The sequence below is a fragment of the Lactuca virosa genome, chromosome 5 (genome assembly GCF_052849685.1).
Source record: "Lactuca virosa cultivar CGN04683 chromosome 5, Lactuca_virosa_CGN04683_v6, whole genome shotgun sequence".
NCBI lineage: Eukaryota > Viridiplantae > Streptophyta > Magnoliopsida > Asterales > Asteraceae > Lactuca > Lactuca virosa.
The window spans coordinates 454,569,354-454,596,918 of record NC_136430.1 but is presented as its reverse complement, the minus strand read 5'-3'; the positions used below and the strand labels follow the sequence as shown (position 1 = coordinate 454,596,918).

Genomic DNA, 27,565 nt, shown 5'->3' with positions numbered 1-27,565 from the left:
AGTGCAATGCGTACGAGAAAGTTCACGAGGGAGTTTGTCACTCCAAGGGTTTAGGCTGCTACAGGTGTGGCAGGGTTGATCATGTTAGCTGAAGGTGATCAGTATTCCTACAGATGTTGCGATTATGTCATCTTCTACTGCTACTAGATGGATGTTGGGAATACGTATCGCTTTGCAATTGTGAGTGAGTTTGGATAAGTCAGATCTCGAGTCGGTTTCCTGCTAGTGTCTGGGTTATCAAGGATCATATATGCCAACCTGCATGCCGCAAAGTCCTTGATGAACCCACAGAAGGGCATGTCTTGCAGAGTGGGTTCCGCGTGTACCATTATCATTTCGGATCTTCGATAGGATCTATGCGGGGTATTATTTAGAGGATATTCGGTCAGGGTTAGAGCGATAGTTCTCCAGTGAAGTCAGCGTTCAGTGGTTCTATCATGGTTCAGGTATGGTTAACGATTGTCTATGGATGAACTTTGGAGTTCAAGGCACTACCGTTGCTAGGGAAGGACTGGTAGCATGAAGATAGTGGAGTCAGTTGCGAGTGTTAAACGCATGGGTGTTCTGTCATTAGATGTTCAAGAGAATTGCATTTCTCGCATGGGTTGTGTTCGGTCAGAGTTCAATAGCGTTGCGAGATTGAGAGTGGGAACGAGGATTCGTCAGCCATAGTGAAGATTAAGGCCTCCAGTTGTCAGCATGGGAGGTGGATTGAGGTGTCAGACTGGACCAGATTTCAAGAGTACTCTTCACTATTTCAGAGGATGGGCGATCTTAAGGTTTGACTTGTAATTGATCGTTAGCATTGGTAAGCACAGGTTGTCATCAGTGGGATACTAGAAAGCGATAAGGATTGGGAACCCTTCAATTCTCGCGTACAGTTAAGACTTAGTCGAATCTAAGTGGGGGAGATACTTTTATTTAAGTTCTCCAAATGTGAGTTCTGGTTGCGCGAGGTGCAGTCTCTTGGGCACCTTGTCAACCTGGAGGGTATTCCGATCGATCCGACCAAGATAGAGGCCGTGATGCAGTGGGAAATTCTGAGGTCTCCAACCGAGATTCAGAGTTTCCTGGGTCTAGCGGGTTATTACCGGAGAGTTATGCTGGACTTCTCCGAGATTGCGGTTCTTTTGACCCGACTGACCAGGAAGTCGGTGGCCTTTCGTTGGGGGCCTGAGCAGCAGACAACCTTCGAGACTCTCAGACAGCAGGTTTTGGGAACCAGATTAGAGCTTCAGTTAGGACTCAAGTTCGGTTGAGTGTTAGGTCGAGTGCGTGTTCGACCCGGTTTGGAAAGTGTTGTAAGACTACGGGGTAGCCGTAGCATTCACTAGTGGTCAGGTGGTATGGAAAGTGTTGTAAGACTATGGGGGTAGCCGTAGAATTCACTAGCGATCAGGTAGTATGGAAAGTGTTGTAAGTCTGCGGGTGTAGCCGTAGAATTCACTAGCAGCCAGATAGTGTTAGAGTGTTGTAAGTCTGCGGGTGTAGCCGTAGCATTCGCTAGCAGCCAGATAGTGATAGAGTGTTGTAAGTCTGCGGGTGTAGCCGTAGCATTCACTAGGTTGGTAGATAGCTTGAGCGCGTTGTTAGGATGCAGAAGGAACAATAGTACCCACCGGTTCGGGTGTAGCAGTGATGATATGGAAATCCATGGATTGGATTCGGAATTACCCAGATGGATTAGATCTGTTTGAGCCAATGATAAGACTGTAGGGACGTCACTACAGTTATGAGATCAGGGAAGCAATGGACTGCTTAAGGACGCGTGAGATAAGGCTACCATTGATCAGGTAGCAATCACTTTTAGTCTTGGATTTGATGATGGCAGGATTCGACGCATGGACCCGACCGGTTAGATCAGAAAGTTGTTAGAGTCGCAGTGACATGATAACTAATGGCAACTAGTTCCAGAGAAGGATTTCGTTCAGAAGTCGTGTGAGGCGACTAAGTGGGGAGTCCTTTGGCTCCGCAGCCGGGTCGGAAACCGGTATTTCAGATGATTGGTGAACGAATTGAGGCCAGGGAGGTCTCGATAGATTTTGGGAAAGCAGTCATATGACGACATACTGTTTCAGGCAGTTCAGTGTTTCAGGCAGATCAGGGCTTCAGACAGTTTCGGGTCTCAAGCAGTAATGGTATTTTAGGATTTCATGCATGGTAAGAGTAACAGATTGCCGAGTAATGCTAAGTCACTCACAGCGGGATTAGCTGAGCCTTGGCCAAGTGTACGTGATTTGCAAGGATAATTAGGTCTGTGAACCTATTTTAAAGTGGGAACCTCGAGCTAACAGAAGTTGAGTAGCCTGTTGAAGGATAACCGGACTGGATTCAACGATAATGATTCAGTATGAATGGTCTGTCGGGGGTTCGGACCATCTCGAGACGACAGATTGCAGTCTGAGTAGATGTTATCTTGTTGCGAGGAAGTCGTTCACCTGCGGATTTTAGGGCTTTTACGAAGATTGGTCACGACTACCCTGGGAAGGCTAGGGTGTGCCCAGGATGGTGACCATGTGACTTGAGTGGTTTGGTGCATGAGAAATGGTAAGGAATGATTTCGAGGACGAAATCTAATTTAAGTGAGGGAGAGTTGTAACACCCCGTTTATTGATAACTAGAACTGGAAACACTTTTACAATTTGTTTACAAATCTATTTCATTTTCTGCATGTTTCAAAGTTGATTGTTATTTTCATTATTTGACTTCTGCAAACAAATCCCCCTTTGTGACCAAAGTACCTTGCGCAAAGAGGTATAGACTTTTATCCCGTGTCTCTGTGGTTCGACCTTGCTTGCCTTGTACTACTTTTTAGTGCATTAAAGCAGTGTATTTGGAGTCTGTTGTACCCCTATCATTTGTTGGGTTTGACACCCCTAACAAATTGGCGCCGTTTTCGGGGACACGGTGTTACTAATTTTTTATGCCTAGATCTTTTCGTACAGGTATACCATTGCCAATTGACTTGGAAATAGAGAAGACTGCAAAGAGGTTGAGGAAGCAAGCCAAGATTCGTAAGAGGCAACCAGTTTCCGTGACTTCTTCATCATCTACCCCTCCAGTCATTAACATTTGGGAGGATATACCCCTCTCAAGTGTGTCCGCTTCCGAAACAGAAATTCCATCACCTTCACCTCAACCATCTTCATCCAAAAATACCACTGCACCCTCTTCACCTACTCATAACAGCCCAAACACTACACCCACAGAAACTTCAACCACTACTCATACCATGGGAGATAACCATGGAGGGAATCCACCTCCCAATCCACCACCCGAGCAAACCCTTCGCCAATGGGCGAGGCAAGAGGTTACTCAACAACCTCTTTGCATCACCTATCCGGCAGCCACAAACCTTGAATTGAAATCCGGTCTCATCCACTTACTCCCAACCTTTAGAGGCTTAGAAAATGAAGACCCCCACAAGTTCCTCACAGAGTTTCATGTTGTGTGTGTTGGCATGAAACCACATAATGTCACAGAGGACCAAATCAAGCTTAGGGCATTCCCCTTTGTAGTGCAAGACTCAGCAAGAGATTGGTTTTATGACCTTCCACCGGGAACGGTCAACACATGGGTAGATCTTGCACGCCTCTTCTTAGACAAATACTTCCCAGAAATGAAAGCCTCAGCCCTAAGAAGATAGATAATTGGGATCAAACAACACAAGAGAGAAGCCTTTCATACATATTGGGAGAGGTTCAAAAAGCTTTGGGCCCGTTGCCTAAAGCATGGTATTAGTGAGTATCAAATCCTCCAATACTTAATTGAAGGCATGACTCCTTGGGAAAGAAGACTTCTTAATGCTTCAAGTGGAGGATCTTTGTCTGACAAGACCTCAACTGAGATTCAAGATCTTATAAAAAACATGGCGGAGGATTCAAAGCATATTAGTCAAGATGAAGATTGGTACACGGATGCACCCCGAGGTGTAAAAGAGGTGCACACTCCTCAAATTGAAGCTCAACTACCCGAGTTGACTAAGGTGGTAATGATGCTTGCTAAGGACAAAGGTGTGCAATCCACACCCCGTCCTTGTGGCATTTGCACTCAAGTGGGACACCCGACTGATCATGTGTCCTCAAATGCAAGAAGAAGAATATGAAGAAGCAAATGCTATGGGAGGCTATTCAGGACACAATCAAAGAACTTATGATCAGCCCCGAGGCAATCAAGGGTGGAACAACAACCAAAACATGGGCTATCAACAAAGACCACCACCCCATTACCAAGCAAGGCCTCCATTCCCACAACAAAATTACCAACCGAGGCAACCACAACCTCCTCCTCAACAAGTCGGGTCCTCAAGCATGTCCTTAGAAGACATGGTCAAAAGCCTTGCCACTAGCACTCAAAGTTTTCAGCAAGAAACCAAGGCAAGCATCAAGAATATTGAGCACCAAATGGCACAACTTGCTCAATCGGTGAGCAAAATGGAGAATCAAGGAAAGCTACCTCCTCAAACTGAAAAGAACCCAAAGCACAATGCTTGTGCAATTAGTTTGAGGAGTGGAAGGAAATATGATGGCCCGAAGAAGAAGAGGAGGAGTTGGTGATAGAAGAACCACCAAAGAAGGATGAAAATAAAGAAAAAATGGTGGAGAAAAAGAAGCCGGAAGAGAAAGAAGAAAAGATCACACCACCACCTTTTCCTTCAAGATTGAGCAGCAACAAAAAAGAGAGAGAAGATAGTGAAATCATGGCAATGTTCCGGAAAGTTGAAGTCAACATCCCTCTCTTAGACGCGATCAAACAGGTACCTAGATATGCTAAGTTCCTTAAGGAACTTTGCACATCTAAAAAGAAGCTGCAAGGTAATGAGACAGTGAAAGTAAGTGAAAATGTTTCTGCAGTTTTGCAGAAAAGGATGCCCCCAAAGTGCAAGGATCCGGGTGTTTTCACCGTTCCTTGCAAATTGGGAAAACTATATGTCCCCAGTGATATGCTAGATTTAGGAGCTTCAATTAATGTTTTACCATACTCTGTTTATAAATCTATTGGCATAGGCACTTTAACAAAAACTGGGGTGATTATCCAACTTACAGATCGTTCTATAGTGCACCCAAAAGGTGTATTAGAGGATGTTTTAGTGCAAGTTAATAAGCTTGTCTTTCCTGTAGATTTTTATGTGCTTGATATGGGAGATGATGACCAACCAACCTCGAGTTCCATACTTTTAGGTAGACCATTCTTAAAAACAGCAAGAACAAAAATTGATGTCTACAATGGTACATTGTCTATTGAATTCGATGGGGAGGTCATCAACTTTAATATTTATGAAGCAATGCAGTACCCAAGTGATGTTCATTGCATAAATTGTGTTGATATAATCCAGCCTTTGACTGAAAAGTGATTTGAGTTGACTAACCATGATTTGTTGGAGTTAGTTTTGAGCGGGAATTTTGATAATAATTCAGTCAAAGAGATTGCAGAAAATTTCAAGTTAGATGAAGAGTTGTTGGAAATTGTGGAGTTTATGGAAGAAAGAAAAAAAATGAGGTATGATAATAGCAATGTGAAATTGCCCATTTCTAACACAAAACTTCTTCCTTCCATTGTGCAGGCACCTAAGCTAGAATTGAAGGCTCTTCCAGATCATTTGAAGTATGCATACCTTGGAGAAGAGAAGACTTTGCATGTCATTATCTCCAACAAGTTGTCCATTGCAGAAGAAGATGAGTTGGTGACTTTGCTGAAAAAGCATAGGAAAGCTATTGGGTGGACAATTGCTGATATAAAGGGGTTGAGCCCTTCCTTGTGCATTCATAAGATTCTCATGGAGGAAGACTTCAAACCAACTCGAGAGGCACAGAGAAGATTGAATCCACCCATGATGGAGGTGGTAAAGAAAGAAATAATGAAGCTTTTGGATGCAGGTATTGTCTACCCTATCTCAGATAGTAAATGGGTGAGCCCCGTTCAGGTAATCCCGAAAAAAGTCGGGGTCACAGTTGTCAAGAATTCCGAGGGAGATTTGGTGCCAACCCGTGTGTAAAACGGGTGGAGGGTTTGTATTGACTAAAGAAATTAGAATGCCTCAACGAGAAAATACCATTTTCCCTTGCCATTTATTGACAAAATGTTAGATAGATCGGCGGGTAAATCTCATTACTGTTGCTTGGATGGTTTCTCGGGTTTTCATCAAATTCCGGTAGCCCCGGAAGACCAAGAGAAAACCACATTCACTTGTCCCTTTGGCACATTTGCTTATAGGCGTATGCCTTTTGGTCTATGCAATGCACCCGCTGTTGGATTAATGTCTAAGTCCATAACTATAATTGGTAAGACTTGACCCGACCCGGCATGGTCCATTTGGGTTGCATGGCATCATGCATTTGGATAGACTATAATGAGAGAAATAACACTTAAGGTTGGTTAATATATTATAAGTTCTAATATATTAATAAGGTTATTTACTTAGTATTGATCAAGAATTAATTTGGAATTAATTAAGTGATCAAAAGGAGACTAATTAAATATATGGGTTGATTGCGTAAATCATTCATTCTTATATATGTGGGCTTGTGATCCAAGATTCCTTATGTTGGACTAACTCCATGGGGTGACCCATGGATACTCCATGGAGGTTAAAATCCATGGAGCATAAGGAATGGGTAAAGTTATGAGTTACATGGTGTAACCCTAATAGCCACCATATAAAAGAATCCCATGGCTCAAGAAATCGTGCACTAATGTGTGAGTGTGAGGGCTAGACGATTTTAAGGAGTGTTCAAGTTTCTCTCAAGTTATTCCAAGTGTATTTGGTGTTGTGTGAACCATTTGAGGTGTCACACTTGGGGCACTAGGCACTCAAGCTTCATGAAGACATTCTACATCAAAGAGGTATGTATTTTATCTTGTTATATTTATTATTTTGTATGCTAGATTAGGATAATACCTTGGATGTTCATAATTGTATGTATAATAGAGAAAACATAGATCCAAGGTATTTAGGATTGCATGTACACTTAGGAGTGTTAGAATGCTCATAACCCAACAGTGGTATCAGAGCCTAGGCTTGTTTTCTTGTTATACTTGCAAAAGTAGCTGAAAAATCGAGTTGGATGCATATATTCGATTGTTTTGGCTGGAATTGGACTAGGAACATTACCCTAAGATGTTTTTGGACTTATAAACTTGTTTTTGATGTGGTAATGTTCATGCTAATCCAATTTCTAAGATAATTGTCATAATTTCAAGATTTGTATTAGTTTGTATGTTCATGCTAATTTCTTGAAGATTGATGATTTGAATTATCTTGTTCTTATGAGGTTCTTAGATTAATAGAAAAGTTGTGTGAAATAGTTGTTTTCAATCCATTTTAATCTAAGAGTTGATTCCAAAGTGTGTTTTTGTAACTTGTCCTCAAGTTATATGAAAAGTCACATTTAAGAATCATAAAACTCATAAAAGTTGGCAAAGGTTACAAAATGAAGAGTCTAGTTCTAATTAAATGGTTTTATGACTCCATAACTTGTCCTCAAGTTATGGAGGTTCAAGAGTCTCTTCATTAAATTAAAAAAAATAAAGTGTAACCTTAATTAGTTCCATAAGTTACAATAAAAAAGAGTTATTTTTTTTATTAATTAGTTTAAAGTCTTCCATAACTTGTCCTCAAGTTATGGAACATGAAGAGTTTTTTTTTTTTTTTTTTTTTTTTTTTTTTTTAATTAAAACTACTTTAAACTCATAAGTTATGGAATTAATTAGTTTTGAATAGTTTCAAAACTTGCCCTCAAGTTTTGGAATTTGAAAAGTTTTCATTTATGAATACTTTAATTCCAAGTTAGCCCTTAGAATTTTAAAAGTTAAAATTCAACCCTTATACTTTATAATATTATAAGTTAATAATATTTATATATATATGTATAAGAGTAAACTCAGTCTTACCGTTAGTAGGCCTCATTCACGAAGCCGGTCTATAAGGGGGGTATAAGGTTACTGCCTATAAAATGACAGTTTAATGGGTGTCCACTCTCACCCACCACTTCCTTGACTGGTGGAGGGTCGTTAGCCGAACGGGTAGGACAAGGACTATAATTCTCCTTTCATTAAAAGTATTAATGATAAATACTAAGTAACTAAACTCTTATTAATACCCAATCTTAGTTACTTAGGAAAATGTGAATTTGGTGCTAACCCATGAAATTACACTTTGCACTTTGCTTAAGTCGTTAGTGGAGCGTGTGTGGTTAACCGGCACACTAACCTGGACTTAACAAGGTAGGCAAAGGGTAACTTAATATTTATCATAGTATCGGTGGAGCGTGTGTGGTTAACCGGCACACTGATTAAGGGGTAAATACTAAGGGTACCAAGTATATTTGCATGGTTATTCACACCTTGTTTTGTGATCCTCGGCATCCCAGTCACAAAACCTGAAGGGCACACTCGAGATTGAAACATGCCTTTGAACAGTTCAATGAATCTCAAAGATCTAGGAATTTCAAATCCAATTAAAACCTAATAAATTATTTCGTTTTTCATGGTGGAAATTGGTGAATCGTCATTCACCTACCTTCAAATATTTTATAGCTTGGATTACGGCATCCCTCTTCTAAGTTATAAAATAGTTTGGTGGGTCCTAGCCTTAATATTTCATATTGGGTGTCATATTAAGGACTTTAAATCAACTATCTTGAATATCTCCCAAAAAGATGTCTGGTCTAGACATTTATGATCTTCCCAAATATCTTGAAACAAGCTTTCCTAAATGAAGATGATGTCCCATGGATATCATACTTCTTTCACCTACTCCAATTATTCTCCCTAACCCACAAGTTCCTAAAAAGTTTAAGGTCACTCAAGCCCTATTGGCAAGGCAAGGTCTAGGTGTGATCACATCTTGGAGATGTAGTCACATATTGACAAGCCGGGAGAGTTGGGTGTCAAAGTCTTGAGAAAGTTGGTGGCTCAACTACTTTCTAAGTCAAATAGTGAGTTCTTTTGGGAATCCTATGAAACAGACTAAGACAAGACCCTTAATGATCTTATCTATTTGCTAAGATCAACTTCCTAAAACGCTATGGACATTGACAATGATGACATTGGATATCCAGTAAAGCTCTCTCTTCCCAATGGAAAGGGATCGGCCATAGTCAACTCGGTTGACCCAATGGTAAAGAGAGAGGCGAAGTCTGAGATAGTCCCATTATCAAGGGTCCATAGGTAACTATTGCCAAAGGAAGGGGCATTGGTTACGAAGCTGCCAAATTTACCTAAGGATGTTAAAGTCAATAAGTTTGGCTCTACTTCAGGTAAAGTCCATTGTCTAACTCTATTAAGTACATGCTGATTCTGATCGCGAAGATGGATTTCAATCGCATGGTTCGGTGATCAGAATTTTGGGCTATTACTTAAGAGTTATGATATTTATATTGCTTAGGAATAGATAACAACAAGGTTTTCATATGGATTGTAAGGATAAGTTTTTCCGCAAAGTTTTAAAATAAAAGAAAAAAGTTTTGATTTTATTTATTTTAAGTATCCTTACAATGACATTTGTGAAAAGTTGTTGCTTATAAGATTCCATTGATAGCAATATTGGAAAAATGGATTTGATTCTTTCGGTTGTGGTAGTGTCTAATATTACCAAATAAGGAAAGATTCTCATCACCTAAGGTTCAATTGGACCGAAACTTGGAATCATGCAAGTTGTATAGTATGATGAATGAGAACTTTCAGCTTGGAAAATTAAGACTAATTCCTTATGTGAATAAGGAAAGGACTAAGGGATCGAGTACACATTCTTGTGCACTGGTCAAGTCCACCACAAAAGATCAAGAAGACTATTCGTCATGATTTACTTAAGTTCAGTAAATATGGTTATACTTATAAGTTTAAATATAAGTCTGTAGCATTGGAGAAGTTTCAATGTGAGACAGAACGAATAAGAAGAATCAAAGTTTATGATCATCTTTATGGCAGAAAGATAAAAGTTTCTCAAATCTGAAAAGATGGGAGAGTACTGTAGTATCATGTTTATGATCATCTTAATGATTAAGATACCATATCACAATTGGTCCTCTAAAGTCATCTTAGTGCATTCTTATGACTAAGAAGAGGAGTCATGAATTGTTGAAATGGTTAAATCAAAAAGATGAGTCATACTTCGTTCCAAAACAATTCTTAGAGTCATACTCCAAGATTGTAACTTGAGTGACATATCTTAAAGAGGGTTTGTTAACACTAGTCAAATGTAAGAGTAAAAGGTTATCTACTCTTGTACATTTGAAATTGGTAAGTTGTGATGTTTTGGATAAAACAGAGACCAACTTAGGCCAATTGTGTAAAGTGTTAGTCTTGATAAAGAATCCGCACTATCTGTTGAATATTTGACAAGGGAGTCTTATATGTCAAGAGGACAGTGGGAGTCTTAAAGCTCTTGAAAGTTTCAAGACTTAATCAAGAATAAAACCTAAAGTCCTTCACTAGCACACGACTTGAGGTTTATAACCTATCGTGTTGAAATTTTTGTGCCTATTCAAGTTGGCTTTGCATAGGAGTTCTGAGAGTTCTCAATTGGTTGCACAACTACTTGGAAGCAATGGCAGGCACCTGAGCTGCCAAATGGCAAGAATTTAAGATTGCACAAGTTTAATCAATATGAGTTTGGATTTGTCACTAACCTTGTCTTGTGATTATGGTTTTGACAAATTCACATGGATAAGAACACATACACTATTAAATCTAAGTGTCATAAGGTTTCTCTCCGATTCATGAAAATGATGGTGAGGAAACACTTTTACTAAGTAGATTTTAGCTAGATAGCAATTGTGATATTTGCATTCTCAAAGTCGTTAGTGGAGCGTGTGTGGTTTACCGGCACATTAACATGGACTTGTGAGAAGTGGCAAAGGTCTAAAAAATTGAGACTATGATTACGGCATCCCTTTTCATAGTTCTAAAATTGTTTAGACACACATGTGAGCTATCTAAGAGAGGTGTATGATTTTGATAAAGTTTTATCAAAACAATCTAGTATCAGAAATCTGAACTTTGGTAAGAAAGTCAGCTGATTTCTGAGTACATGTCAAAGCTAGTGGGAGCATAAGTGTTATGCTAATAATCATCATGTTAGTGGGAGCATGATAATTATGACAAAGGTTGCAAGTTAGCAATGTTAATTATAGAAAATAAAAGTTTCAATTCGTGAGGTTGCAGGGGTTGGAAAAGTTGTTTTGCTATAATTAAGGGAGAGGAAATTATACTTCATTTCAATTCTAAAAGCTTAGATTGAGATTTTAATCGTATTTAATCAAGGATATATATATATGAATTTCATGTTGGAATGGCTCAACATAAGGAAATTCTATATATGGGTCCATTATTTGCGTTCTAAAATTCGATTATGATTAGCTTTGACATGTATCAAGGATATATATATGAATTTCTTGTTGGAATGGCTCAACATAAGGAAATTCTATATATGGGTCCATTATTTGCGTTCTAAAATTCGATTATGATTACGGCATCCCTTTTCATAATCTGAATTTTGAGAACTTGGCAAATTGAAATGGAAATATTATAGCAAAAGACTGGTTTAGTCTTTATGTGAGACATCATGAATCGTGTCCCATATGCTTCGGATATAGGATCGATTACATGTGCTATATTCATCCTTTCTAAAATTTTCCAAATGCCTGGGGCATTATGAAGGGAAAAGGTCTAGAATTGGATATGACTAAAATGATTAAGCAATTGTCGAGGACAATCTAAGGTTTACCAAAGATTGGTTGCTCAAGGACAGTTGGAAGTATAATGTTAATTCTGGAAGGACCATATTGACATAATCTGTAAGGAGGCAACTCTTGTTCAGAAGTGATAGTCAAAATGGAATATGGAAATGTTTCAAAGTTAGAAATTATTCAATCTGTGTAAGATTAGGAAACTTAATGAAAGAAGGATGTTTCCAAGGAGATAATCTCCTTTGGAATGCTTTGTAATGATTGTTGTCAAGTCTTTCTGACTTCGTGCATAATCATTAAGAGGATCAATGCATATAAGTTTAGAATCTAACAGATTTCAGTAAATGGCATGAATTTGGAATTCTTGCATTTGCAGTAAGGATTTGGGACTGTGAAAAGAGGATCATTGGAGTGATGTTCAATTGATCTATTTTACAAAGTAAAGATCATAGACAAACATAGTATGCATACTTGGTGTATGGCATGACTAGTGTTTAGAAAACATAGTGTACATGCTTGGAGCATGGGACAACTATTGTTTTAAATTCAAGTATAAAGTTGATAAAACCGAAACAATGAATAATGAGTAATCAGTATGGTGATAAATAAAAGTGTTTATTTATATTCATAGGGTTTGATACCATATTTGATTCATTTATTCTTGTGTTTCACTTTGCATGTTTTGACTTCCATAATAACTAAGTCGCTCTTCCTGAATGACTAAGTTATTCAAACCATCCACACTCGGTCATATGTTGGAAGTAGATATGAATCAAGACTGTCATGGGTTGGTTTGTAGAGGTCCAAGTTGGTGGACAAAGTGGTGCTACAACACTCATGAGTGCTCATAAGTTCTGAGTATTGGATTCAACCCGCGCTCATTTGAATCACTTCATGGATTTTATCACGAGTGATCATGAGATGATAATATCTTATATTCTTCAAACCTAGAGATATGAGTTGTTACTATGAGTTGGTTATACATTGATTGCACGAAAACGCATTGGTAACTCGATGTTATATAACGTGCCTTTGTGTATGATTCAACAAGTAGTAGAACAAGCCATATGAGTCGAAGTTTATCCATTCCTTTTACCTTCGGGATAAAAGCGATATCTGTGGGCCCCTCGATGATTTAAAGATGATACATGTGAGTGCTTGGCCAAGCCAGGACTGATTTGATTTGTTCAATCAGTCAGTCATCATGAATCGGAAATCGGGAAACAACAAATGGACAGAGAGAATGATTGATAATCCATGTCTCAGTCCATATGATATCAAGAATGGAGGAATATATGATCCCTTATCTAATGGACAAGTCATTGACAAAGGTCAGAGTTCATCGACAAGGTCAGAGTTCGACAGAAACTTTTGAGAGCTACGATTGCTGATCGGTTCCTGAAGTCATACGCAATAATAGTTTTAGACTTATCCAAGTGGGAGACTGTTGGATTAATGTCTAAGTCCATAACTATAATTGGTAAGACTTGACCCGACCCGGCATGGTCCATTTGGGTTGCATGGCATCATGCATTTGGATAGACTATAATGAGAGAAATAACACTTAAGGTTGGTTAATATATTATAAGTTCTAATATATTAATAAGGTTATTTAATTAGTATTGATCAAGAATTAATTTGGAATTAATTAAGTGATCAAAAGGAGACTAATTAAATATATGGGTTGATTGTGTAAATCATTCATTCTTATATATGTGGGCTTGTGATCCAAGATTCCTTATGTTGGACTAAGTCCATGGGGTGACCCATGGATACTCCATGGAGGTTAAAATCCATGGAGCATAAGGAATGGGTAAAGTTATGAGTTACATGGTGTAACCCTAATAGCCACCATATAAAAGAATCCCATGGCTCAAGAAATCGTGCACTAATGTGTGAGTGTGAGGGCTAGACGATTTCAAGGAGTGTTCAAGTTTCTCTCAAGTTATTCCAAGTGTATTTGGTGTTGTGTGAACCATTTGAGGTGTCACACTTGGGGCACTAGGCACTCAAGCTTCATGAAGACATTCTACATCAAAGAGGTATGTATTTTATCTTGTTATATTTATTATTTTGTATGCTAGATTAGGATAATACCTTGGATGTTCATAATTGTATGTTTAATAGAGAAAACATAGATCCAAGGTATTTAGGGTTGCATGTATACTTAGGAGTGTTAGAATGCTCATAACCCAACACCCGCAACATTTCAGAGATGCATGGTGAGCATTTTTTTTGAATATGTTGAAAACATCATTGAAGTCTTCATGGATGATTTCACAGTCTATGGAAACTCCTTTGATGAATGTTTGAGCAATCTAACAAAAATTTTGCAAAGGTGCATCGACACAGATCTTGTGCTTAACTATGAAAAATGTCATTTCATGGTGGACAAATGATTGCTCTTATGTCATATTGTGTCCCAAAAAGGCTTGGAAGTTGACAAAGCCAAGATAGATGTTATCAAAAGTCTTCCTTACCCGACAAATGTTCAGGAAGTTTGTTCGTTTCTTGGTCATGCAGGTTTCTATCGCGGTTCATCTGAGATTTTTCAAAGATCACGGTGCCGATGTGTCAACTACTCCAAAAAGATGCTGGATTTGAGTTCACCCAACCATGCAAGGAGGCTTTTGATTGTTTGAAGGATTTACTCACCTCCGCTCCAATCATCCAACCACCTAATTGGGATCTCCCGTTTGAGATCAGGTGTGACACGAGCAACACGGCTGTTAGGGAGGTATTGGGTCAAAAGGTGGATCGAGCACATCATGTCATCTACTATGCATCAAAGACACTTGATAGTGCACAGAGCAACTATACCACAACAGAAAAAGAGTTGCTTGATATTGTGTTTGCACTAGAGAAGTTCCGACAATACCTCCTTGGAACTAAAGTGATCATATATTCGGACCATGCAGCCATAAAGCACTTACTTACCAATAAAGATTCGAAGCCGAGATTAATACGGTGGATGCTGCTTTTGCAAGAGTTCGATATTGAGATCAAAGATAAAAGCGGGAAGGAGAACCTAGTCGCCGATCATTTGAGCCGAATAGTTCAACCCGAAGATGCGACTCCCATCCATGACATGTTCCCATATGAGCACTTGTTTGCTATACAAACACCACCTTGGTATGCGGATATATGCAACTTCATGGTCACGGGAAAGTTCCCACCCGATCTCACGAGGTCACAGAGAGATAAGATCAAGAAAGATGCGAGAAGGTACATTTGGGATGAGCCGTACCTTTGGAAACATTGTGCAGATCATGTAATAAGAAGATGTGTTGAAGAACATGAGGTACAATCTATCCTCAACTTTTGTCATAGTTATGCTTGTGGAGGGCATTTTGGTCCTCAAAGAACTGCCAGGAAAATTTTAGACTGTGGATTTTATTGGCCTCGACTCTTTCATGACTCTTACACTTTTTGTAAAAGTTATGAGAGATGTCAAATGATAGGTTCCTTGAGTTCCCGAAACCAAATGCCATTGACCCCCATCTTGGTTTGTGAAATATTTGATATATGGGGTATTGATTTTATGGGTCCTTTTCCTTCATCCTTTGGGAACTTATACATTCTTTTGACTGTTGATTATGGTTCCAAATGGGTAGAGGCAAAGGCAACAAGAACTGATGATGCTAAAGTTGCTGTAGATTTTGTCAAGGCTAACATCTTATGTAGGTTTGGAACTCCAAAAGCCTTGATCAGTGATAGAGGCACACATTTCTGCAACAAAACTCTTGGATCAGTTCTCAAGAAGTATGGAGTCCAACATCGGGTGTCTACAGCTTATCACCCGCAAACAAATGGACAAGCTGAAGTGTCAAACAGAGAAATCAAGTCCATACTTGAGAAAACAGTAAACACAAACCGCAAAGATTGGAGTTTGAAATTAGAAGATGCTCTTTGGGCATATCGAACTGCATATAAAACTCCAATTGGGATGTCACCTTATAGACTTGTGTTTGGCAAAGCCTGTCATCTTCCTGTTGAACTAGAGCATAAGGCTTTCCGGGCTGTCAAAAAGCTAAACATGAAGATTGATGAAGCGGGTGTCCACCGAAAGTTAGAGATCCAAGAGTTGGAGGAAATAAGAAATGAAGCATTCGAGAGTTCACGCATCTACAAACACAAGACCAAAGCATTCCATGATAAGTACCTCTCCTGTAAGGCCTTTGAGATTGGTCAAAAGGTATTACTCTATGACTCTCGACTTAAATGGTTTTCCGGTAAGTTACGGTCCCGGTGGGTGGGACCGTTCATTGTTACTAATATATTTGATCATGGTGCAGTTGAGATTAAGAGTAACAAAACTGGAAAAGTATTCAAAGTTAATGGTCACAGGTTAAAGGTCTTCTATGAAGGTTTCCAAGAGAAAGACATGGAGGTTGATAGCTTGGAACGCCTAGACTACATTGAGTGAATCTAAAGGGCAAAGTCGAGCCAAAGACTTGAAACAAGGGCGGCTAACCGAGAGGCAACTCGGGAGTATTTCTTTCTATTTTCTTTATTTTGATTTATTTCATCCGTGTTGCAATGTTTTTGCGTCTTTTCGAGGGTTCCGCACAAATAACTTTCCTATCTAATGGTCAAAGAAAATTTGGTTTTCAAAAAAAAAATAATAAAAGAAATATCGTGAGTTTAATGTTAACAGAAAGAAAATGCACAGGCTTCACGGAAAACTCATGGGCTAAGTAGAAAAGGCACGGTCCATAATTTTTGCCCATGCGTGCGCTTCGAGGTTTTTAATAAAAAAAAAATTTGGCATGGGCAAAATTGAAAAAGCACGGGTAAAGTCCAAAACGCACGGCCTATGCCTTTATACCGTGCGTTTAGTCGAGGATTGAAAGAAAGAAAAAAAATTATGCACGGGGCATGCTCAAAACTCACGGCCTTAAGTTGGACCGTGACTTTGTGACTCAAGAAAAAAAAACGCACGGTTATGGTTTCCAAAACACATGGCCCGTGCATCCGAGCCCCAAGATCCCGATATCACGATCTAAAAAAACACACGCCCCTGTGTTTGGATAATAAGAAAATCGCACAGCCCCTAAACCTTTCGTTTGAAAAACCCACGGCTAGAAGTCAGGGACGAATCGAACCGAGAAAGATCATGCGCAAGGCACGGTTTCTATCGATTTGGGTCGTGCGTTTAGACAAACAGAATTTACGATCGTGCGCTAATCTTTTCTTTTCTTCTTCCATAAACCCTTCGTCGGCCGAATCCTCCTAAACCCTAGTCTAGGGTTCGAGTTCTTTCAATCAATCCGAGATTAAGGTGCAAAGGTATGTTATTATGGGTTCCTAACTTCACTTCATTCATCATCTAGGTCGAATTCATCATTCAATTGGTAAAAATTGAATTTTTTTTCTTCATAAACCCTAGTTCTTGATTTGTATAGTTGAATTGATTCTTGTATTGAGTTTCAAAATTATTGCATAGGGTTTGAAGAATAAGCTTGGGGAGGTGCTTTTGGAAGGAATATTGGAAGCTTTCATCTCCAATTGGACATTCCACCATTGAAGAGTTCAAGCTTTCTTGAGGTTGAAGATGAAGTGAACAATTCAAGCAACCATCACAAATTCAAGCGTTTGAACGGTACATTCCTTCCATATCTCAATTTTTAAGCATTGACTTTAAATTTGTTTGGCTAGAATTGTTGCGAATCCATTCTTGTGCTTCATATAACTGTTCATTCGTGCTTGTCTATTTGTGTTGTAGTCTTTGGTCACCACTTGTCTGCCATAAATTCGGTTTGTCATCATGCCAAAACGCAAAAATCCAAAGCCAAAAGAACAACTGGAATCCAAATATGGTGTCACCACCATTATTCACAATTCTCTTGAGCACCGTGACCGATTCCTTCACTTGAAGGACCACGAATATTCTCAACAACGGTTTGTAGATATTCCCACTCTCCAAGAACTAGGAGTTTATGATGGCGTCCTTAGGTTGTTTAGCAACATCGGCTGGGAGAAACTTCTCACTTTGGCACCAATGGAATCGTATAAAAATACAATCATTGAATTCTTACAATCTTTGGAATTCAATGACAATGCCAAATGTCTCTCATTCCGTCTCATGCGTTTGCAATTTTTACCGAGTCTAGACGATCTTAGTGGGTTTGTTGGGATTTCTAAATTCAATACTTATGGTCCCAAATTAGGCTACATGCGAGAGAAAAATAAGCTTTTCAAAACCCAAGCCAAAGCCTTTTGGAAGGAAATCACGGGACTTGATGTGTATGAGGCTCGATCCGCCAAAGCATCTCATATCATCCATCCAGTCTTAAGGGTGGCTCTCCGAATTATTGCTAACACTGTCTTCCCCCAAGAAGACGTTAGCAGAGCCGGTAAGATGGAGTTAGAAATTCTTTGGTGCATGGTCACCGGCTTGAAGAGACCACATTTTGGCGCCTTCCTTGCTTCCAAACTTCTCAAGGTCTCTACCAGCGATTCCATTCCTATCCTTTGTGGCGGGATTATCTCTTATCTTGCCACCCGCCTTGCTTGTACCGAGCTTTTTGAGAGCAAGCGCTCGGATCTCGAGAAAATCACACAAGGCTCTAATACCATCACATCCAATGTCCTTGTAGCCTCATCTTTCTTCCGTAGAGAAGGTGATGGTAGTATCACATGGTTGGTGCAGGGTGAGCCACATTTCTGAGTTCCTGTTGGGGATTTCAGTTCCCTCCAGCTCCAGCAGGACATCACTCACACTCGGTGGTGTCTACCAAAGAATATTTCTGCATATTCCATTCCACGCGCTCCCGTACCCATTCCGAGAGCTCTTGAGCGGCTGGTCGTCTGCCACGAAGACGACATCCCTATTCCTCCCGCTCACTCCACTCCTCCCACTGCAGGGGGATCCACTTTTGTTGCCCAGGTGGAGACCGCACGTTATTTCTACACCCGACGGGCGACTCAGTACCATGAGGCGTTTTGATCACCTTGATCAAGCTGTTGCCGACATCTGCGCTGATTTGTCTGCAACCAACGCCTCCGTTCAGCAATTGACACAATCGGTACAATATGCAGTTCATGCAGCGTTGGGCCCCCCGCTGTCAGTAAGTTGCCCTACCCTCTCCGAGCATCGAGGACGATGCTAAATCTTAAGCTTGGGGAGGGGTCTTTGTACATTAGGTTCTAGTTTTCTACATGCATTTTATCAAAAAAAAATGCAAAAAGATTTTACTTTTCTTATTTTCAGTTTTTTTTCTCATGAAAAAAAAAGATTTTTTGCTTTTCTTATTTTTATTTTCTCATGCATTCAATTTAAAGCATTAAAAAAATCAAAAAGATTTTCTGTTTCTAGCATTTTTTTAATCTATTTGCATCTTAAAAAAATAATAAAAAATAATAATAATGCGAAATGAGGACAATCTTTACATACGATAGCTGCATGAAGTGGGAAAACGAGAAATCAAAATGAAAAAAATACCGAAGCGGTCGGATAGTTACCGGAAGTGTAGAATCAGCTGTCATAACTAGGGGACCCAAACACCGTAATTCGAGACCCCAACCTTAGATAATAAAAAAAATTTGAATACTGAAACGTTTTGTGGGCGGTAATAACATCTTTAGGATGATTTGCTTCTGAATGTTTAAAAAGAATCTTTATCGACAACTCTGGACCCACAGAACACGGACCTATTTGTTGACACGCGTTACCATTGCGGTAACAGAGAGCTTAAGTATCAGATCCACACAGTCAAGAATGAAAAAAGGGTACAACCGTCATATCCGGTACCTAAATCAGAATTTCAAGTACTCAAACGAGGAAATTTTCAGAAATTCAAAAGTTGATTGAAGAACTCAAGCTCAAAACGAAGATACAAATCCAAGTTCAATCAAAATCAAAAGCCATCTCAAAGATTTTAAACCTGGCGAATGAAGAACTGTGTGATATGATACTTGTGACTCTCAAAAAAGTGAAAGCATAGGAGTTGGGCCCCTTCGGGTGGGCTCACTGTTTCAGCGAAAGCTGATTCGCCGTGACGGGTTCTCAAGGATGCGTCAATTCTGATTCTTGACCATCTAATCTTAAGGACATGAGATCCCGGACTGTGTTATTTTCGCCCATAAAGCTAATTAAGGTATAAAGTTTAAATAAAACTATGGTTGGATTATTAGGTTACACCGTTTCGTGGTCTTCCTCACTTTGGGAGTCTGTGATACATGAAAGGTAGCAGAATGATCGCCTAGATATTAATGATTGGAGCCCCATCGATGTAAAGTCTGATCGTATATATATATATATATATATATATATATATATATATATATATATATATAAAGAGAAAAAAAATTATTTGTGTTTTTGGATTTTTCTTCGGTTCATTTTTCTTAAGTATCTTTTTGTACATATGTCATTTTCTTTAGTTTTTTTCTTATATTGCATGTATTGACTCTTAATTCCCTTTAGGTCCTTTTCGTTCCTTCCATTCTTTTCATCTTAGTTTCTTTTTAGTCGCCTATCATCTTCTCTAGGGTGATTCTTAATTTTGTTCTTTCTTGAGGACAAGAAAGGTCTAAGCTTGGGGAGGTTTGATAGGTGCATTTTATGCACCTATTTTGCATGTTTATTTCTGTCCTTTCATAGCATTATACTTCATAATTCTTGCATTTAGTTAATTATTTGGGCAACTGCATGTTTCATTAAGAATGTCTGGTATTTCACTATTTTTGATTTATTTTGCAGACAATATGGAGCGTGGAGCTTAGAGCATGGAAGCATAGAACTTGGAGCATGGAGCTTTGGAGCATGAAGAGAAGATGAGCCGGTCATTCCATGGAGGAAAGCATGAAGACGGAACCCGAGTCATTGTGCATTATTATCATAACAAAGGACTATGTTTGAAACGCGATTCTTGTCACACCGACACGGGTCGTGTTTGTCCTTTGTCATCTTATATTTGAGCAACATGACTCGTGGTGAAGCTAGATTGAAGATGGAGCCAACAGTGAAGACTTTTTGGAATTTTAGCAAAAAAAGCATGGGCCATGCCAAAAACACATGGTCAAGACAAATGGCCATGCCAAAAACGCATGGGCAAAAGGCATGGCCATGCCAAAAACGCATGGCCTTATGGATAGCACGTGAACATTAATAAAACAAGTGAAGATGTCGCCATTTGAAAAGAACGGTTTTTGGAGCAGTTTTGGGCGATCTTGGGCGATTCTAGGAGATTTTTTGGAGTTTTTGAGAAGACCTAATCATTCCAAACACTTTAGATTTCATTTTAGTAAGCATTAAACATTTCAATTTCATCTTTATTTTCGTTTGATTTGTTCTTAGCCATGTGTGGCTAAGAAACCCTAGATTCTAGTTCTTGTTCAAAACATGTTGATTGCTTGACTTGAAGCATATGATTTGATGTTTGATTTGTGATTCTATTCTAGTGATTATGTTTTTGTTTAAACTAGAATCCTTGAATTTGATTTGTGTTTGATTGGCCACTTTCATGAATTGAATTTTTGTGCAGTTAATTAACTTTTAGGGCACCTAATCGTTCTATTGAGTTAATAATTGGTAGCAAGCAATAAGTTTTCTTATTGTAAAACATATATCACATGTTTTCACACTTCCAAGCGTATGAGAAGAAATGAACATTGTTGGGAAGCTTGTACAAAACTTAATGCAGTTTTTCAATGCAATCTAAGAGCGTGTTTAGGTTGAATTAGTAAATCTAGGTCTAGTCAAAGAGCGTGTTTTGGTTAGATAATTTGGCAAGCGAGAGGTATTAGAGCGTGTTAATATCTTTCAGTACCATCTTAGAATAGCAATCATGAATTACATCAAGTCATAATCAAGTTGAACAGCAACATTGAGAACTAGAACTGGAAACACTTTTACAATTTGTTTACAAATCTATTTCATTTTCTGCATGTTTCAAAGTTGATTGTTATTTTCATTATTTGACTTCTGCAAACAAATCCCCCTTTGTGACCAAAGTACCTTGCGCAAAGAGGTATAGACTTTTATCATGTGTCTTTGTGGTTCGACCCTGCTTGCCTTGTACTACTTTTTAGTGCATTAAAGCAGTGTACTTGGAGTCTGTTGTACCCCTATCATTTGTTGGGTTTGACACCCCTAACAGAATAGTAGCCCTAAAATAAATAATTATATATAAAAGGATGGTATTGAAGAGCTAATTGTCACAATTTTAGAAGTCGGGGGTTAAAAGTGTAAGTTTCGGATGGGTTCCGTAAAAAATTATGAGGGCAAGGATTACTTGGTAAATTATTGGGACTTCATTTGAAAAGAATTTGTAAAGGAGGGGCTGTTTTAGTAAAATTCAGACGTAAATTGTAAAGGATTTACATGAATGGGCTGAAAGGGTAAATTAGGGGGTTAGTTCCGGAAATAATTCTGAAGGGAGGGGCCACTTGTGTCATTATGGAAATAGGTTGGAAGGTGTCGGGTGTTTAAAAGCGTAAGAAACCCTAACCCTAAGGAAACGGTATTAGTCGCATCTCCCCACCCTTGTGACTCCCTCCGGGGCCACCATCTCTCCTCCGCCATCGCACAGCCGCCATGCCAGGTTTCCGATTAGCGAAGGCTGCCAGCGACCTCAACACTACCACCGTCACTTCGCGATTTCTTCTTCTCTTTATGCTGCCCTCTAGCCGCCGCCTCCGTGACGCCATGGTGAACCGTCGATCGTGTGAATCCGACGACAAGAGTGAAGACCGAGACAGCGGTTGCTGTTGCTGCTCTAGATCGCTGCTATCGCCGCCATCCATGTTGTTGTTTCCGCAACTGCCGCCGCTCACCACCGCTGTAAGGGTGGGTGCGTGTGAGCTTCAGTCGTGTATCGCAGGCATGGGGTCGTTCTTGGGTTGCTGATGTCGATTTGGACGCTTGATGGACAAGAAGACCTGAAGACAAACAACCATGGCCGCCGACCATGGTGGCTGCCGCTGCTAGCAAAGTTGTTACCGTTTCTGCCGCCTCCTCGTGTCACCACCACCACCGTACGCCACCAGGTGGGTGGTTGGTTTTCCTTTCCGAGTGAAGAAGCAAAGATGCGTGTTTCAGTTAGTGTGTGTGTGTATAGCTGTAGCTCTCGGAAATGACATCACCACCATCATAGGGTGGTGGCTGCCGCCACGTGCCACCACCGGCCACCACTAGGTTGTTGTGTATATGTGTTTGTATTAGTGTGTGTGTGTGTGTGATTATTGGGTTTTAGCATTGTAAAATGTAACTAGAAAGGAGAATAATGAAAAGAAAGCTAAAACCACCACCGTAGGGTGGTGGCTGCCGCCACCGGCCGCCATGTCGGGTGGCGGTGTGCCTCGTTGTATGGTGACTCGTTTGTGATGTTTGGACAAGGGACATAAACCCTAATGGGCCTAATAAACCCTAATGGGCCCAATGAAGCCCTAATTGGCATTAAAGCCCAAACATGTGTCTAATGGGCTTAATGGACCCTAATGGATCTAAGGACTTAGCTAGTGGGCCTATTGGGCTAAGATGGGTTGGAAACCCTAATTAGGGTTTGGAAAACCCTAATGTCATGAAACCCAAATTTGGGACTTATCGGGACCGCATCGGAATTATTTAATGAACTTAAGGTAGTAATTAATAACCATTTGCAATTAACCTAAGGCCATATGAGACTTAATAGATTAAGTCATTAATGGGTTAAGTAGGGACACTTAACCCTAATCATCATTTTACGTGAAACCCTAATTTCACTTGGGTTTATTGTTGGGCCTTTCTATTGGGCTTTGATGATTGGAATAATAATGGGCCATCCAAGAACAAGCAAATGGGCTAAAATTTCTTAATGGGCCTAGGATAAGGCCCATGTAAGGGGTTTGGCCCCAATTTGGAAAATTGGGCCATAGATGGGCCATAGTTTGGGCCTTAATGATTATATGATGTTGGGCCTTAGAATAAGACCATGTATAGGCCTGGGCCCAATTTGGAAAATTGGGTCATGTGTTGGGCTTTGATTGCTAATTGACTTTGGGCCTATGGATTGGGCCTTGGGCTTGAATAAGCCAATCTTGGGGTAATGTAGTAATTATCCAAAGAAGGTACTTATGGTTATGTGTTGGGACCCAATTATTAATTGGGTGATGTTTTGTTATTGACAGATCGGGATTCTGTCATCCAACAGCTGGAGTTGTGTCTACGGGACTTCAGCAGTGTAAGGTGAGTTACCTTCCAGTAGAAGTGGGTCTAAGGCCACAATGTCGGCCCACTAGTAGGAGTTGTATGATAGATGATTGTCTTTGTGATAATCATCTAGGTTTGCTACTACCTGATATGTTTTATGTGTTAGCATGATATGATGTTATGTGATAGTGGTAGTAGGGGGAATAGTCCCCGGTTACCGGTCGATAGGGCCGAAGGGGTAGTTTAGTACCCAGCTATGCTAGACAGATTATGATACATGTTATATGATATTATGTGGTAGTAGTAGGGGGTGAAATAGTCCCCGAATACCGGTTGAAAGATACCGAAAGGGTAGGTCGGGCACCCAGATATGCCTGACAATATATGACATCCCCATTTTCACGGCCAGAAAAGACCGATTTGTTTATGCTTTGTTTTAAAATCAGAGTAATCTTTTAAAGAAAACAGTTGCGAAATTTGTTCCCAAAACAAAATATGATAAAAACTTACCAAAGCATTTCTTAAAAAATGTATTTTCGTTATATAACAAAATCTCGGGATGTCATTTTCCGATACAGACCAAAAGCATAAACAGTACAATACAGACCTTACAACAGTTATTTACAACTACTGATCTATAATCCAGAATCTCTCGTCAAGTCAACCAACTTATACTCTTATGCCATTACCTGTAATACAAAGAAAACTGAGTGGGTCAGACTTGGGAGCCTGGTGAGCATATAGGATTTTCGACCCACAATAATATAATTATTATATTCAATCATCAATCAATAAATCAATCAATCAACCCAAATTACTCATCCCCATTATCTCCTTTATTCCTTAAGGATTTACCCTAAGAATCATCTATCCTTCATTCATTCATTCCTAAAGATTGACTTTAAGGAATAGGCACAAATTCCATTGTTACATAAGGCGCGGCTGCTAGGTTTATGACATTCTCTTTTAGGCGCATCTGCCGACATTATCCTTTAAGCGCATCTGCCAGGATTACGACATTCACTATTTGGTGCATCTGCCATTTTATTCTTAGGCGCATCTGCTAGTATTTTGAGATTCTCTATTTGGTGCATCTTCCAATATTATTCTTAATTATCTTTCATACCTCATCATTTATCTACCCATGTTTACCCAACATATTCGTAGATATAAAATGCATATACAGTTTAACTTATTTAAAACCTATATAAAACATTCATACCACACCATCTCAAATAAACAAACAATATATAAACACATAGCACGTATTTCATAGTAAATACTTCATATTTATGTGTTAGAAGAAAGTAACTATACACTCACTTGATAACACCATGATCGGACACCACCTCGTCTCTTAAAACAATCGTTTCCGATAAAAACCAGGATGCTTTTCTTGAAAACCGGGCTTCTCACGGGCAGAGTTTCGGCTCGAAAACTTTACTTCTTGGGATCCTCGGGGCTTCGGGACTTGCTTCGGGTGTCGAGAATGATACCGGGGCTTCGGGGGTAAAGCTTGCACGTAAAACGAGGTAAAACGAGTGAGAGATAAATAAATGAGCAACCAAATTCGGCAGCCCACGAAATCTATTTATAGGGGTTGAAACCCCGATTTACGTTGGGCGTAAATCCTGATTACGTTGGGCGTAATGCCTCTACAAGTAGTACGCTGGGCGTACTTCGGTTACGTTGGGCGTACTCTTCGGATAAGCTTTGGTATGCGTACCTCGAACTTCAAAAATTCATAACTTTCGCATACGAGCTCTGTTTGCGACGTTCTTTATATCCACGCGTAGGTGAGACTATGCTCTACAACTTTCTTTTAGACTCCGTCGGCTAATTTTGAATTTATTTTTATTATATTATTTTTAGTAGGCCGGAACAGGAAAACTCCATTATAAAATCATAACTTCTTCATCCGACGTCCGTTTTCGTCTGTCTTTTTACCGTTGGACTACTAACGACGAGATCTCTGATTCTCGTTTAGATTGTTTCGGCCAAATATCACTCGATCTCAATTTCGAGATTTGGGCTGTATACCGCTAAGTCGAAACTTAGAAAAATCATAACTTCCTCATACGAAGTCAGATTTGGACGTTTTTTATGCACGCTCTCGGTTTAACGTATTCCACGACTTTCGTTTAGATCACTAAGGCTAGATATCGCCCTATCTTAAATTCGTATTTTATGTCATACAGTGTCGTGTCGGTTCTGTCGCGAAACTTCGACAGGTCATAACTTCTTCGTTATAACTCAGATTTCAGCATTCTTTATATATCCAGAATCCTTGTCACGACCACTACAACTTAGTTAAGATTATTCATTCTAAATCATCTTCTATCAAAAAAAGTCATTTTTGATGCTTATCGTCTCAAAATTGACTAGCCCTGATCTACGGGCGTTACACAATATATTCATGTATGTTGTGCTATGTTATTATGTGGTAGTGGTAGGGGTGAAATAGTCCCCATTTACCAGTTGAAAGATACCGAAGGGGAGTTTAGCTCCCGGTTACCGGTTGAAAGAGACCGAATGGGAGGCCAGCACCCAGATATGTTAGGCGGTTACCGGTTGAAAGAGACCGAAGGGGAGGCCAGCACCCATATATGCTAGGCGGTTACCGGTTGAAAGATACCGAAAGGGATAGGTCGGGCACCCAGATATGCCTGACAGTATGTTAGTAGTATGGTATGTGGTATGATGGGAGAACTCACTAAGCTTCGTGCTTACGATTTACAGTTTTGGTTTCAGGTACTCGTTTTCAAAGGAAAGGAGTCGGCTCGATCGCAGCGCATCACACTATGGTTTTCCGCACATGAGATCTTTGGGATTACACTCTGATATTGTTTTATGATAACATGTTTTGATTATTTCTACTTTGGTTTTGACATGACATGATATTATGGATGTTTTCTTATATTGTTGGTTTGTTAATAACTTATCTAAAAATGAAATTTTTGGCCTTGAATTTTGGGATGTTACACATATATAACATGTAATTATCTTAAATACTTTATATCTATACGTATGTAACATCTCAAAAATCATAAGGTAAAAATTTCATTTTAATTCAATCATAAAATACCATTTAGTATTACCAATCATTCAAAAGTATATTAATATAAAAACAGTTATCAGAGTACAATCCCAAAATCATAAAGTTGCGGAAACATGGGTGGATGCAGTGCAGTCACGCCAAGCCCTTTCCTTTTTCACTGGAAGTACCTGGAACCATAAACAATATATTGTAAGCACAAATCTTTGTGAGTTCCCCGAAATACCACATACCATACATACAATAGAGATTGTTATGTGTCAACCATAGTCTTGCCACGAGCCGTATCATGGTCTTTCCTTGCCAGGTCGGGGGCCAATACCTTGGTTCTTACAGACAAGTGCCAATAGCCACCTCCTGTTCTTCCATGCAAGTATCACAAAGACAACTAGCATACTATCTATATACATAACTATCCACCTATCTTCCAGGGTTCGGTCCTTGGTCTTGCATACAATTTTCCAATAGCCACCTTCGGGTCTTTCATACAAATGTCAAGGGCCACCCCCTCGTCTTCCTATATAACATAAGTTAGTGGGCCGGAATTGGTGCCTTCGACCCATAGTATAGTGAGGAGACTCACCTGAATCACAAAGTCGACTTCAGCTAACTGCTCTCCTGCCAAAAGACGGGTGTTCGACATCTCCTATCAATCCACACAAGGTAAACCCTGAGTCTACCTTCTAAAAA

At 39.5% G+C, this 27,565-nt stretch overlaps 1 protein-coding gene across 1 annotated transcript; it reads left to right on the top strand.

Moving 5' to 3' along the window:
* The first annotated feature begins 4,594 nt into the window (after positions 1–4,594).
* LOC145114315 (uncharacterized) lies at positions 4,595–5,995 on the top strand. Its single transcript, XM_079050313.1, has 2 exons — positions 4,595–5,297; positions 5,388–5,995. The coding sequence occupies exons 1-2, from the start codon at positions 4,595–4,597 to the stop codon at positions 5,993–5,995; spliced, it is 1,311 nt and encodes a 436-aa protein (XP_078906439.1).
* Positions 5,996–27,565: the final 21,570 nt, after the last annotated feature.

Bases quoted from the DNA above. Each gene is read 5' to 3' on its own strand.
- LOC145114315 (XM_079050313.1), top strand. From the start codon at position 4,595: ATGGTGGAGAAAAAGAAGCCGGAAGAGAAAGAAGAAAAGATCACACCA. The intron at 5,298-5,387 runs GTGATGTTCATT...TGTTGGAGTTAG, and splicing joins TGAAGCAATGCAGTACCCAA to TTTTGAGCGGGAATTTTGAT.